Source organism: Thamnophis elegans, chromosome Z (assembly GCF_009769535.1).
Source record: "Thamnophis elegans isolate rThaEle1 chromosome Z, rThaEle1.pri, whole genome shotgun sequence".
In the NCBI taxonomy this organism is placed as follows: domain Eukaryota; kingdom Metazoa; phylum Chordata; class Lepidosauria; order Squamata; family Colubridae; genus Thamnophis; species Thamnophis elegans.
This window is the reverse complement of record NC_045558.1, coordinates 105932438-105947574: the sequence shown is the minus strand read 5'-3', so window position 1 is coordinate 105947574 and position 15137 is coordinate 105932438. Positions and strand designations below refer to the sequence as shown.

The following is a 15137-nucleotide window of genomic DNA, read 5'->3' as shown; positions in this document are numbered from 1 at the left end:
TGGCAATGGGCTGTAAACAGATTTAATAAATAAAATAATAGAATGCCCTGCCTTGGCTGTGATTTGTATTGCAAAATGTAGTCGGAGGTGGAGCATTAGGCACTTGATTATCTCTTTCCCACTCCCATGCTTTGGAAACTTTGTCTAAGACTCTTGTTTCTTACTTAGTGACTGCCCTGCTCTTCAAGATGGAAGAGGCCAATCTTGCAAGCCGGGCAAAAGCCCAGGAGCTCATTCAAGCAACCAATCAGGTAATAACACCAATTCTGAAGTTTGAATTATTGGGTATGAATTTTGAATGGCTTGGTTGCAAAATGCGTTCACAGCAGGTAGCAGGGTTTTTTTTGGGGGGGGTGGGGGTGTTGTTCTCAACTTTCAAATTCTTGAAAGATCAGGCTCCAGCAATTCTCCTTGAAAACTTGATAAGGTTAATTAGAAATTGCTGTGCTGGAAACCTTGACAAAAATGGGTGTGAGATTCTCAAGGATGTGTAACTTCATCTTGACACAAACAAGGCTGGCACTGGGGGGAGGAGGGGGAGACGGGGGCAGCTTCAAAGCCCAAAATACAGTGTACCGCAATTCCCTGTACAAGCAAACCTGTTTGATGTCTGGCAACAAGGTTGTCCTCGTTATGGAGAACATCTGGTTATCTTATCTTACCTTTAATGCTTTTTCCCCCTGGTTCTCATGGCTGCAGGGAAAGTTTAGAAACCTGTGGGTAGGTAGGAGGGGGGCTTTTTCCCTTAGAACCTAGATGAAATGAGCCTTGGCATTGATCCACCGCTCAGGGATCAGAGCTGTTTTTATCTAGAATAACAATTTCCCCCCACTTTCTAAGCTGGCCACATGATGAACTCTGTAGCTTCAACATGTTTTCTGAAACTTAAGAGAAAAACTTTTATGTGATTTGAAAAATCTTCCTTTTGAAACCAACATGCATCCAATTAGATTAATAACCTATTTTAAAATATAATAAATGCACTATTGAAATAGCCCTCCAAATCTTGGTGGTTTCTAGGTGTGTTGAATTCCAAATTCTGTCATTAGATTTGCAAACCAGTCTTTTTGCGGGATACTGACTGCACAAGATTGATGTCAGGTACATTTTACTTTGAACTAAAAGAGTAGCTTTCCTTTCCAGATAAACATGTGAGGCACTGTGCTAGAATTTCTTCTTGTAATTACATGGCATTCAGGAGCGATTTCACAATTAAATTCTCAGAATTTTGTCACAGAAGTGACAAAATATACATTCCTTTTCTCTTTCCCCTGAAGTCAGAGCTATGGTCAGAATTTGATATTAACAGCTACATGGAACGAAAGGACTCCCTACAGATTTTATTCCGCTGATCATTGCCGATCAGTTCGGAGACTACAACTGGTCCAGAATGCAGCCGCGCGAGCGATACTGGGTGTACCTAGGTACACCCATGTTACACCTATCCTCCGTGAGCTGCACTGGCTTCCCATCGGTCTCCGGACACGCTTCAAGGTGCTGGTCATTACCTATAAAGCCCTTTATGGCCTAGGACCTGGATATCTCCGTGACCGCTTCCTGCAACATACCTCTCAGCGCCCAATAAGATCGCACAGGGCGGGCCTTCTCCGGTACCATCAGCCACACAATGCCATCTGGTGGCCCCCTGGGGGAGAGCCTTCTCTGTTGCTGCCCCAGCCCTTTGGAACGAGCTACCCCCTGAGATCCGGACCCTCCCCACTCTCCTGGCCTTCCGTAAGTCTGTTAAGACCTGCTGTTTCGGCAGGCCTGGGGCTGTTGAGCTTGACTGAACGTCAGCCCCATTATAACTGAGTGCATGTTGTGTTTTCCTGTTTTGTATTGTTTTGTGTTTTTAATATTTTTAATATTTTAATTGTTTTTATGTAAGCTGCCCTGAGTCCTTCGGGATTGGGCGGCATACAAATCTATTCAAATAGGGGGTGGCACTGATCTTTGTTTTGAGGCCATTTAGCCAGCGCTCTCTTATAACTTTTCTGCGTTCATGTGGACAACATGACATTACAGAATATTGTTACCTTTGCCATCGAAGTCGACTGTTGACTTACCTGAACGGTCCTTCTATGTGTGCTGCGAGGGGAATCCAAGCATGGGTTAACTTTGTCCATTAGCCTAGAGACTGAGTTATGTAAATTGGTGACCACGCCTCCTCTGACTGGATGGGTCAGTTTTGTACGAAGTCAGCCGTTTAATGATGTATAACAATAACAATAACAATGATGGCCGTAGCCCAAACAGTACACAAACATGTCAGAAACCAAAGTCACAAACTAGGTAAAGTCAGTCATAGTCAAGTCACAAGTCAATGAAGAGTCAGTCAATGTAAAAAGTCACGACAACCCTGGCCAGCCGAAGCTGCGGGCGGGTTTGGATTCTCCTCGCAGCACACATAGAAGGACCGTTCAGGTAAGTCAACAGTCGTTCTCCTGTGTGCTGCTTGGGGAATCCAAGCATGGGACATGCCAAAGCAATTAAGATCCAGGGCGGGAGCTAGGTTGGCCAGGGTCCCCCGCGGGGGGGAGCACCTGTTGCAACACACACTGCCCAAAGGAAGCCTCAGCCGAGGCATACACGTCAACCTTGTAATGTCTGATGAATGGCGATGGCGAAGACCAGGTAGCCGCTCTACAGATTTCTTCCACTGAAGCTTGCGTGACCCAGGCCACCGTGATGGCCGCACTCCTGGTAGAATGAGGAGTGATGCGCCTGGGTACCTGTCAAGATTGGGAGTCATAAGCAAGAGTGATGCACGCCTTCAACCATCAACCTATCGTATGGGAAGAAACCTTCTGCCCCATGGATGATGGCTGAAAAGACACAAAAAGCACTTCCGACCGTCTGAAAGATGCTGTGCATTTCACGTAGCGCCAAAGAACCCTGCGCACATCCAGGTGATGCCACTGGCGCTCCTGCGGATGAGAAAGGTTGGGACAAAAGTCCGGAAGGACGAGTTCCTGAGCCCTGTGGAACAACGTGTTGACTTTTGGTAGAAAGGCCGGGTCCAAACGAAGAACAACTCTGTTGGAATGGAATATACAGAGGTCCGCCCGAACTGACAATGCCGCCAATTCTGAAACCCGCCTGGTTGATGTAATAGCCACCAAGAACACAGTCTTAAGAGTCAGTAGTCGAAGACTGATGGAAATAATAGGTTCGAATGGAGAAGCCATAAGCGCTCTGAGTGCTAAAGTCAAATCCCATGTAGGGTAGCGGTGCACGGTCGGAGGCCGGATGTTGGCCGCTCCTTTCAGGAAAGCCTTGACTTGCGAATGTTGGGACAAGGAACGACCCTGACCTCCCCCAATCACCGTGGCAATGGCCGTGGCAAGGGCGGAGCGTATTGGGTGCCAAACCTTTGGTAAGTCCAGATTGCAGGAAGTCCAACACTCGGGGCACCGAATCTTGGAGAGGATCCGCCCCAGTCCGGCGGCACCACCTGCAGAAGGCCTGCCAGGTAGCCTCATAAATTCGAGTGGTGGAGGGGCGACGGGCCGCTTGAATTGTGTCGATGACCTCGCTGGAATAATGAAGGTCAGTCAGGATAGTCCGCTCACGTGCCACACGGCTAATTGTAGCAACTGGGGGTTCGGACATATGAGGGCCCCTTGGTTGAACCGGATCTGATCGTCCAGAATCCTCCACGGGCGCGAGATCGACAGGTGCACCAGGTCGGCATACCAGGCTCGCCGGGACCACATCGGAGCCACCAAGAGGACCTCCGCTCGTTCCGACAGTATCTTCTGGATGACCGCCGGAATCACTGGTAGAGGCAGGAAGGCGTAGAGAAGGCCGGCTAGCCACGGGGTGCGCAAGGCATCCACTCCCTCCGCTCCGGGAGTCACGTACCTGGAGTAGAACCGGGGCAGTTGCGCATTGTGGGGCTGCGTGAACAAATCCACTTCTGGATGGCCGAACCAGCGGGAGAGCTACTGGAAGAGGTTGGGGTGGAGCTGCCACTCCGCATGATCCACTGTGGCTCTGCTCAGCCAATCCGCCTGGACGTTGGAGTTGCCCGAGATGTGCTCCGCCCGAAGGGACAACAGTCTGGATTCCGCCCAGTGATGCAATTTCTCTGCCTCCAGCATGAGGGCCCTGGAATGCGTGCCCCCTTGGCGGTTGACATGTGCCTTGGAGGCCACATTGTCGGTCAAGATCAGAACGTGTTTGTGAGTCACAATGTCCTGGAATTCTCGTAGGGCCAGATGGATGGTCCGCAACTCTAGCCAATTGATGCTGTTGGACAGCTCCCGGTCCGACCAACGACCCTGTGCCACCCGATCCAGGGCATGGCTGCCCCATCCAAATAGGCTGGCATCCGTCGTAACCTGGATGCGGTCTGGCTCCTTGAACGGGCACCCCTTGAGGATCTTGGAAGACGCCCACCACTGAAATGATCTGAGGGGCTTGGGCGGAAGACGGACCTTGAGTTGTGAATGACTGGTGTGGGGCCTCTGATAGGGAAGCAGAAACCATTGGAGTGTTCGTGCGTGAAACCTGGCCCAGGGAACGATGTCGATGCAAGAAATCATCTTCCCTAACAGTTGAGAGAGTAGGGCCAGGGGCACAAGCCGTAAGGCTGACACCTGAGATGCCAGCCGCTGGATGCCTTGTCGCCTCTCCAGGGACAGGAAAACTTCACAGGTGACGGAATTGATGATGGTCCCTAAGTGAAGCAGCGATGTAGTTGGCTGCAGATGGCTCTTGGGAAGATTCAGCACAAACCCGTGCTGCCTCAGGGAATCCATTGTTACTTGAAGATCCCATAGGGCCTGTTCCCGGGACGGTGACAGGACCAAGATGTCATCTAAATAACAATTCACTCTCACTGGAACTGAGCGAAGCGAGGCCGCCACCACCGCAAGGAGCTTGGTAAAGGTGGGGGTGGCGACGAAACACCGAAAGGCAAGGCCCGATATTGGAAATGACGGCCCACAAAGTGGAAGCGTAGAAAACGTCGATGTGCCAGGTGAATGGGCACATGGAGGTACGCCTCCTTGATGTCGACTGATGTCATCATGACGCCTTGGCAGATGGATGCCAGAATGCTCTTTAAGAACTGCATTTTGAACCTCTGATACTTGATGTACCAATTGAGTCTTTTCAGATCTAGAATGGCCCGCCATCCTCCTGAATTTTGGGGGACCAGAAACAGAATGGAGTAAAACCCTTGGCCTTCCTGCCCTTTGGGAACCTGTTCTATGCATTGATGGAGATGAGATGATGTATTTCGGCTTCCATGAGGCGCCGCTTTACTGAGCATCCGGGCACGGGACACCTGATGAACCGTCTTGGGGGGATGGAGAGAAATTCCAGGGTGAGGCCCAGCCTCACCACCTGAAGGGCCCAGACTTCGGACGTGGTTTCCGCCCACTGATGAGCGAATGCCAGAAGATGCCCGCCCACTGGCTCCCCCCCCCTTGGGAGTCACCGGTACCTCCGAAAGGTTCCCCGATCCACGAGGATCTCCTGTTGGAGATCCGTCTGGTGCTGTTGGCGCCCCCTATCTCTGCCCCCCCCCACGGTCCTGGTCCTTGTTCTGCGACTGGTGAAAACCCCTGTTGTAATGGGGAATGAAGGGGGCCGCTGTGTATCCAGAGTAGCCTCCCCGAAAGGACTGGCATCTGTTATATGGCTGCTGCCTTCTGGTATTGCGCCCCCCCCAGGAGGGGAGAACCTTGCGTTTGTCCCTGGTCTCTATGAGTATGGGGTCGAGAACGGATCCAAATAAGGCCCCGCCCTTGAAGGGCATGGACACCAGGCGCCATTTAGACTTAATGTCGGCTGCCAATGGCGGAGCCACAAGAGGCGACGAGATGCCACATTGGACACCACAGCACGAGAAGCAAACTTGGCAACATTGAGCGTGGCATCCGCTGAAAACTCTAAAGCAGCCATAATTTTAGTAACGTCCTGGTGAAGACGCACTTCATCAGGGGCCATTCTCTCCTGCAACTGCTTAAGCCAGAGCACAGAAGTTCTATTAAAGAACGATGCTGCAATAGCAGCACGTAAGGCCCAGGCTGCAGCCTGGTGGGTCTTACGAATAACTGTCTCAGCCTTACGGTCTTCAGCCTTCAGACCCTCAGAGATTTCAGATGGAATCAGAGCAGGGGAAGCTAGGGCTGCTACTGGCTGATCCACAGTTGGAAATTGCAAAATACCTTCCAAGTCAGGGGTGGAAGTGTACAGCTTCCTGTCCCCATTGCTGGGCTGGGTAACCGCAGTTGGCTGGTCCCATTGCTTCTGAATGAGATCCATGAAAAGCTTTGGGGAAGGAATCACTTCCTGCAATGAAACTGGTTCAGCAAAGAGGCACTCAGTAGTGTCCAGGCCTACAGCAGAACTGTCTTTGGGAGCTACCTCTCCCATATGAGTAGTGGCCTTAGCTTTAAATAATAAGGACTTGAACAGTGTAGGCTTAAACAGACTAGAGGAATTGGGCTGATCAAAGATCAGGCCCTCATCATCAGAGAATTCCCTATCTATCAACTACCCTTCCTCCACCAAGGCCGAATCCTCACTATAAGTAGAGGGAAGGGATGAAGAGGGCCCTGCCTGCAAATCAGGAAGATCCCTTTGTGGGGCTGGGAGAGAGGGCCCACCCTGGGTGCTAACAACCACCGGGGCCTGATTCCTACGAAGCAGCTCAGCATCCACCGCCCTGGATATAGCTACAGATATCATTTGGTAAAGGTCTGGGGATAGGCCCTGGACATAGCCTTCCATAGGCCTTAGGCTTGCAGCAGTGGGAGTAAATGTTGCAGAAGGCCCAGCACGTGGCATAGAGTAGGCCGTAACAGCCTGGGCCTCGGGCATTACTGTGGGGAGTTGGATCCCCAACCCCCCTGTCCCAGTTTCAGAGATAGCAGGTAAGGAACGATCAGGGGACCAGGCCTGGTGGCCTGCTGGCTGTGGAGCTGGCGAAATGCGCTGAGGTAATAGCGTGGGGGGGGGAACTCTACTCTCCCCAGAGGCTTTAGATGTTGCCTTAGATTTATCCTTCTTCTTGTGACCCTTATCCGGAGCCCCGGAGGTCTCCCCGGGCCTCTGAATGGTGGCCCTAGAGGCGGCTCTGCCAGGCCTCGAACTAACCCCCGCTTGGACAGCACTCTGATTATCAGTAGAGGACTCAACTGTACCTCCCAAAGAAGAATGATCAGCCATTGCAATGAATTGAGATGCGAAAAGACTCAAAAGGCACAAAGCACAGTGTTCACTGTAAGGCAAACGGACCGCGTGGTCAGCAAAGGCAGCAGTGAAACAACTTCTCCCTAAGACACACAAAGCCAAAGTGAGGGAAGTGGGAGGGCCGATGAATCAGCAACTGTGAGGGGAGGCAACGCCCGATCTCAGCAGCGCCTGTGCAAAAAAATGGCCCCAACATGGTGCCCGACTATCAAGCGCCAAATTCAAATTGCAAGCAGCGAAGCAACTGCCATCCGAGAATCCCAGAGTGGGAAACAATGCAGCAGCCGCCGCCGCACTTTCCCAGTGCAATCAGTGGTCTGCAGAGGACAAACCGCGCCGCGAACGGCGGGTGACTCCCAGCGGCAGGAGAAAAAGCCGTGCCGCGAACGGCGGGCGTCTCAAAGGCTCTTAAGGCAGCGGGGGCTCTTAAATTCCATCATCGGCACCAGCCAAAGTCTTGCGCTGCGAAATGAAGACCGAGCCCAAACAGAAAACAAAGCGTTCGCCGCCCAGCCGCCTGCAAAGGCTCCAACCGCCTGCGGGTAAAACTTAGACCCAAACGGCTCCAAACGCTAGTTAAATACCTGAGCGACAACAGCGAGCACAGATGGACCTGGCAGGCAGCAAACTGCCGCCTTTCCCATCGCAAAGCTTAATCCTCCACTAGGTCAATCAATCTTGCAAGGAAATCCAGCATGAAGTATAAATTTGTCTCAGTAGTCTGGAGAAGAATTGGTATACGTCTCTTCTGGCTGGACTGAGTTAAAAAACTGACCCATCCAGTCAGAGGAGGCGTGGTCACCAATTTACATAACTCAGTCTCTAGGCTAATGGACAAAGTTAACCCATGCTTGGATTACCCAAGCAGCACATAGGAGAAGGTAATTATCTACTAGTACTTTTTGAATTGCTAGGTGGGCAGGAGCATAAGTACATGAGTGTTAGGAGGAATTTTCAAACAAAGGACTCCATATTAAGAGTGAGATTTCTTAAACAACCCGGAAGTATTTTATCAGGATGAGGATGCAACATCTGATATCCTTCACCCTTGACCATATTAGCAGCTGATAGGAATTGCACTAGCAACATTTGGAGGACTGCTGATTCTCCCTTCCCTTCCCTCAACTTCAATATTAAAAGAAATGTCAACTCTGCTGACTAATTCTGCAATACCCAATTGTACCCAATGGGATCTTCTTGCGTACCCACAGAAGGAAACTGACATGTCATTGTCACTTTTTTGTACATAGGCAAGTAGACTTATTTATCTGAGAGTTTCAATTTTGAAGTAATGAGATTATAATACTCTGCTCCACAGTATAAAAAATATAAAACATGGAATGTGTAACAGTAATTCTGCAGCAGGCTAAGAATGTTATCTGTCTTAATCCCAAAACAAGCCATTTCAAGCATGTTTTGTTTATTCTTATTCCAGATCTTGACCCACACCAAGCCTTCAGCTTCCTTAGCTCCTCCTCAGCCACCAGCACCACCTACTCATCCGCCTGCCTCACATCTATCTGTCCCACCCATTTCCTACCATTTGCAAGGATCAATGCCTCTAGGAGGTTGTGGTTCAACTCCTGGCACCCCTACGGGGGGATTGCCAGGAACTTTGAGCCAGGCTTCAGCAGGTCCTCCTTCTGCTGGCATTTTTGCTTCTTCCTCTGGCACCGATTTGGGCAGTACCAGTTCTGAGGGGCGTGGAGACAGCGATAAGGTAAAAGTCTTTGGAGTGATCTTTTCATACTTATTCTGCAGCTCAGTTAAGAACTCTGTTACTTCTCTGTGTCTAGGCTGGGGGGGAATGGGCAGCTGGGCAGTGACTGCTTTGTTGCTAGAATCTGTTCTATCGGAAGGGCACAATGTGAGGCTTCACAGCAGCATGTTTCTCCACCTTCCCTCATAGGCTTGCTTGTAGCTTCCAGAATCCCAAAAAGGATTTTCAGGGTGATTGAAGGGAAAAATTGTTAAATACATGGACATTAATTATGGACACTTTAGTTTTCAGATGAGTTAAATTTAGTTTTTGTCCATGTTTTCTCCAAGACTCATTAATTTTTTCCCCTAGACCAGTGATGGTGAATCTTTGAGAGACTGAATGCCCAAACTGCAACCCAAAACCCACTTATTTATCACGAAGTGTCAACATGGCAATTTAACCTGATTAATAAGGTTTTACTACCTAAAATAATGATAAACGCAAAGTTCAGCTAATTGTTCTAAAAATACGTGCTAAATACACTTTTATGCCCTTTCATTCTTTTCCTGCTTTTGAAATATTATATTTAGCAACAATAAAAAAGAAAAACTTTTGTAATATCATTTCTTTTTCTCTCTCTTTCCCTCCCTCTTTCTCTTCCCCCCTCTCTTCCCCCTTTTTTCTCTTTCTCTGCCTCACTGTTTCTCTTTTTCCCTCCCCTTCTGTTTCTTTCTCTCCCTCCCTTTTTCCCTTTTTCTCCCTTTTCTCTCTTTCCATCCCTTCCTTCCTCTTTCCCTCCCTCCCTCTTTCTCTCTTTCCTTCCTTCCTCTCTTTCTCCTCTTTCCCTCTTTCCCTCCTTCCACTTTCCCTCTCCTTTTCATCCCTTTCTCTTTCTGTTTCCCTCTGTCTTTCCCTCTCCCTCCCTCTCTATCAGTTTCTCCCTATCTTTCCCCCTCCTTCTTTCTCTCTCCTTCCTTCCTTTCTCGCTTTTTCCCTCTCCTTTCTTTCTCTTTGTGTTTTTCTCCCTCCTTTTCTCTTTCTGTCTTTTCCTCTTTCCCTCCCTTCCTCTTTCACTTCTTTCTTCCCTTTCTCTTTCTTTCCCTCTCTTCCTCTTTCCCTCCCTCTTTCTCTTTCCCTCCCTTCCTCTGTTCCCCTTCTTTCCCTTCCTTTTTCTTTCTTTCTTTTCCCCTTTCTTTTTCTCTCTCTCCCTTTGTTCCTCTATATTTCCCACCCTCTCTTTCCCTCCCTCTTTCTCTTTCCCTCCCTTTCTCTTTATCTCTTTCTTTCTCCCCTTTTTTCTCTTCCCCCCTTCCTCTTTCCCTCTCTTTCCCTCCCTCTCTCTTCTTCTCTATCACTGTTTTTCCCTATCTTCCCCCCTTCCTTTCTCTCTTTCCTTCCTTCCTCCTTCTCTGTTTCTCTCTTTCCCTCCCTTCCTCTATTTCCCCTTTGTGTTTCCTTCCCTCCCACTCTCTGTTTCTATCTCTCTCTTTCCCTGTTTCTCTTTCCCTACCTTCCTTTCTCTTTCCCTCCCTCTTTCCCTCTCTTTCTCTCTCTTTCCCCTCTTTCTCTCACTCTTCCCCTTCCTTCCTCTCTTTCTCTCTCTCTCTTTACCTTCCTCTCTCTCACCCCTGTGGGGGAGGAGAAGGAATCCTTGAACTGGTGCTGGGTGGTGGGAACCTGATGTCCGGAGCCCAGAAGCAGCACGCCCATGCTCAGCTGGTCACGGAAGAGCTGAAGACCAGCTGGACAGTGGGGAGGCGGGGCATCCCAACATAGGCAGCTCTGCAGGAAAAGCAACTGACACGTGGGAGGCGAGAGTGAAACCACAACGATGCCGGCTCACATTGTAGCTCCGTGTTGTAATGGGCTTCAGGAGGTGAATGGGACCCCATCTCTCCATTGTGAAGTGCACTAAATTTCACTGTGCTGCACAAGGGGCAGGCCATGGAGGCAGCAAAAGCAAATGCACCATGATGGAGGCTGCTCTGCACATTTTTTTTAGTCCTGCAAACAACGGTGAGAATCGTGATGTAGAAAGACAGAGAGCTGGGCTGGCAATGGCGCATGTGTCCACATGGACGGCTCTGAGTGCTACCTCTGGCACGCGTATCATAGGTTCGCCACTACTGCTCTAGACCCTACTGCACTTAGCCTGAGAAAAGTGATTCATCCCTGCACTTGATACCACTGCCTCTGTTTGCAAGGGGTCTCTGGAATCATAATCACAAAACTATATTTACAAGAGGTCAGATGGTCACCAGACTTCTTGGAACAAAGAAAACCATGTCCCTGTTTTCCTACTGGTCAACTTTGTAACCTTGCTACCAAGGATTGACAAACTTGATCATCATAAACCAGTGGTGTGAACCTATGGAAAGAGAGAGAAACAGAGAGAGGGAGGGAGGGAGAGAAAGAGAGAGAGGGAGAAAGGGGGGAAAGAGAAAGCGGGAGGGAGGGAAAGAGAGAAACAGAGGGGGAGGGAAAAAGAGAGAGAAACAGGCAGAGAGAAAGAAAGGGAAAGAGAAAGAAGGGAAAGAGAAATGATATTGCAAAAATTTGTCAGTATTGCTAAATGTAATATTTCAAAAGCAGGAAAAAAATGAATGCATAGAAGTGCATTTAGCATGTATTTTTAGAACAATTAGTTGAACTCTGTTGTTTATCATTATTTTAGGTAGTGAAACCTCAGTATTCAGGTTAAATTGCCGTGTTGGCACTTTGCGATAAATGGGTTTTGGATTGCAGTTTGGGCACTCAGTCTCTTAAAACATTTGCCATCACTGTCCTAAACGTATTTCCTGCTTTGCTGTCATGTTGTCTTGCTTATTTCTCCTACACTGACTTCCTTTGAACGCCTTGCCTGTGTTCCCTGCAGTATCTGAAAAAGCTTCACACCCAAGAGCGAGCCGTGGAGGAAGTCAAGCTGGCCATCAAGCCCTACTACCAGAAGAAGGAGATCACCAAGGAAGAATACAAAGACATTCTGCGCAAGGCTGTCCACAAGGTAAAGCAGTGGCGCCATAGAAGAAGGAAACAAGAGCAAAAATGTGAGAAAGCAGAGATGGCAGAGTATTATGGAAATCACTTTCTCTTCTTCCTCCTCCTCCTCCACCCTTTTAGATCTGCCACAGCAAGAGTGGTGAAATCAACCCTGTCAAGGTGAATAACTTAGTGAAGGCCTATGTGCAGAGATACAAGTACTTTCGAAAACATGGACGGAAGATGGATGAAGAGCAAAGGCCTCCCAAGGAAACAGGGGGACCGGACAAATCTGGCTTGCCCATGCCCCCGCTCTGATCTCCACTGAAGGAAATGAATCACAGCAGCCCTTCTTTATGCAAATTGGCTTGGCTGAGCTCCCCAGCCCTTTCCCCATCACTGTGTGGGGAGAGTGGAAAGGGGGTTGGAGCGATACATTTTGTTTTGGAAGGGTGGCACTTGTAGAGTACAGTTCTTGTGCATCTGCTACCTGCCCTGGAAATCTCTTCCCTTGCCTTTCCTAAACACTTCCACAGATTTGGCTACAAAATTGACTTGCGTTTTGCTCTGTAAATACCGATGGCAGAGAATGGGGCTAATTTTAAGTTTCATCACTCTCGAGCACCCAGGATAGCAATGGGTGGATGTTATTCCTCTGACACACCTAGTTTTTACTCATTTAGCATGTTTTTAATTTGATGGTGTTATCTTAGCCCTCTCTCGTCAACGGTCATGAAATGGCAGCACTACGGTTGACGTACAGATGGCAGTTTCCTGTCATCCGGGACAGGCAAACACCCCTTATTTTCTGCTTCCAATTGTAAGTTTGTCTGTCATACTCTTTCCCACCCTGTTTATCTTCATAAAACTGCATTTAGCCATCTAAACTGGGCGGTGTGTCCTTGATCTTTTAGCAATGTGGTTCTATTTCTTTCACAAGGCAAGTGGATTGCATTTCTAACTATTATTATGAGGGTGTTTTCTTCTCCAAAGGATACCTTTTTGATGGCTACTGAGTAGACATTAACTTATTTGAGGACTGTTAATTTCTCCCCTATCTTATAGAAGGACTTGGCATGCTTTTCAGGCTTTAAGTGCCACTATGCTATTTCATGTGAGATTTCAGACATCAATTTTTCTTAGGTTTAAAAGTGCTAAAAATCCCATGTAGTGTTACGTAATAATAGAGGGGGTTTCGGAGGGATTTTAATTTAAACAAGCTGGCACAGACACATAATGAAATCTTAGCATAGCTCTCCATTTTGCCAACTATAGAGACAGATCAGGTTTCTGTTGAGATGTCAACCCAAAATAACAGATAATTCCGAGGCACCCAAAATTGTCTGGGTGAAAGGTAGATTTACATTAATTTGATGCTAATTTTATAACATCTGTAGCAATTCACATCACTTGCATAATGTTAAGCTATTTGTCTCAATCAGTTTGAGATAAAAGCATGCAAATGATGTAAATGGCAATGATGTATTCATATTTAACAAAATGTTGAGGATAATATTCCTTTCCAAGTTGGGGCATTAAAATGATTTTTATGTATTTGGAGGGTAAGTAACTGCCATCTTGTGGGTGATGTGGGTAATGCATTGGTAATCCAGGTATTTAATTTTAAATAGCACTCAGATTTGTATTTTTAGCTGTTCATGGAAATACTTTACTAGAGGCACCTAAGTTCTCCATAGTAAAATCCTGTGTCTGCGTGGTGTAGTCCAAAGTCTATGCTTGTCTGAAAATAGAAGTAGTTCAGTAGAAAGAAACTCAAATTGTGAACAGAAAGGAAAATAAAACCAATAAAGGTGAAAAGTAACTTGAGAAGTGAAAAGGGTAATAACTGCAGTGCGCAACTAGACCTGTGATAGAGTAGGCAAACATTAGGACAAAAAGGTAAGGGCAGTTCAACCGGAAAATTGGTGAGCTTACCATGGCATCTGGGTCTGCTTGCTAGAGATCATTGGACTCTGAACAGTCACTTTGGAGTTGCTTCATTTCTGAAGGTCCCATTTTGAATAGGATTCAACCCAGTTGCCCATAAAGCCACTTTTATTTGTAATATTAAGAATTTACATACCAAAGAAATATATCTACAGGAATTAGGGTAACTAGATATCTAATGAAATGATAAGGGCGGCTGAGGATTTGTAAATATGGGTTAAGAATGTGGGGAAAACATCCTGGCAAATTGCAGGGTGGCTTGTTTTCGTTTACAGATTTGGCCCAAGTGCATAAGAAGCGTTAAGAATCTCAGTCAAAATTACAATAAATATTTTCTGAAAGGGGACTCAAATCTTGAGATGGAAAACTGGGAAATTTCTTGTATCCATCTTCAAGCTGTGCAATAATACATCTATATTGTACATCTATATTTACAACTGGTGAGAAAAAAAGTTCTGAATAATGTTCTTATCCTGCTCAAACATACATTCTTGCTTGGATGGTTTCATCTGTTGGGGAAGGCAGGGAGACTAAGTGAAATGGCAGAGGGACTGACTTGTGGAAGAGGACTACTGGAAGAAATGCCTCGTAAAGCTGTTGAGAAAAGGGATACTTTGAAGGGTACTATGGACATATGAACATAAACAATCATGTTGCTTTGCCAATTTGGATCAGACATTTGCAGTACTTACAAGGAATGGCAAGAAATTTGGGGTTTTTAGAACAGGAAACATAAAACTTGGGAAGTGAACATAGAAGAAACATACACATTAGTGGTCCAGGTGCTTTACCGAGATTATATGATGGATTATCCTGCAGAATTTGATTGGCAAAAGATTGGTATGGATAAAAAAAAACTTCAGAATGTTTAATGTTTGGAATTTACTTCTGCAAGATAGATGCCTTAAATCTCCAGGGTTGGGAAGTATGCAGTTATTCGGTCTAATAGAACTGCTGTCCCCATACTTTTTTACTGTTTCTACTTGTTAGTAACTCTTGCTCCTCCCTTTAAAATTATGATGGGTTAGAGGTTGAAGCTAGGTAGAGACCAGTCTTTCCCTCAAATTTAATTTACAATTAACTATATTTATTGTACAATAAATTTTATAGAGAGCCACTGCAGTAGTGATTAGGGTGCTAATCTAGAAACCAGGAGCCCGCAAGTTGTAAACCTGCCTTATTACACCCAACCGTGTGACCTTTGGGCCAGTCATTCTCTCAACCCTTAGGAGGAAATGGTAAACCATTTCTGAAATCTTGCCAAAAAACCTGCAGAAATGTATCCAGGCAGTCCGTCAGCAGG

At 47.2% G+C, this 15137-nt stretch overlaps 1 protein-coding gene across 4 annotated transcripts in view; it reads left to right on the top strand.

Moving 5' to 3' along the window:
• SCAF1 (SR-related CTD associated factor 1) overlaps positions 1-14301 on the top strand; it is a 38055-nt gene extending 23754 nt beyond the window's left edge. For all 4 annotated transcript variants that reach the window (XM_032237858.1, XM_032237860.1, XM_032237859.1 and 1 more), the window contains 4 exons: positions 169-251; positions 8642-8926; positions 11784-11912; positions 12029-14301. In XM_032237858.1, coding sequence (XP_032093749.1) covers positions 169-251; positions 8642-8926; positions 11784-11912; positions 12029-12205 — 674 coding nt within the window. In that variant the 3' untranslated portion in view covers positions 12206-14301. The remainder of the gene's footprint in view (positions 1-168; positions 252-8641; positions 8927-11783; positions 11913-12028) is intronic.
• The last annotated feature ends 836 nt before the right edge of the window (positions 14302-15137 follow it).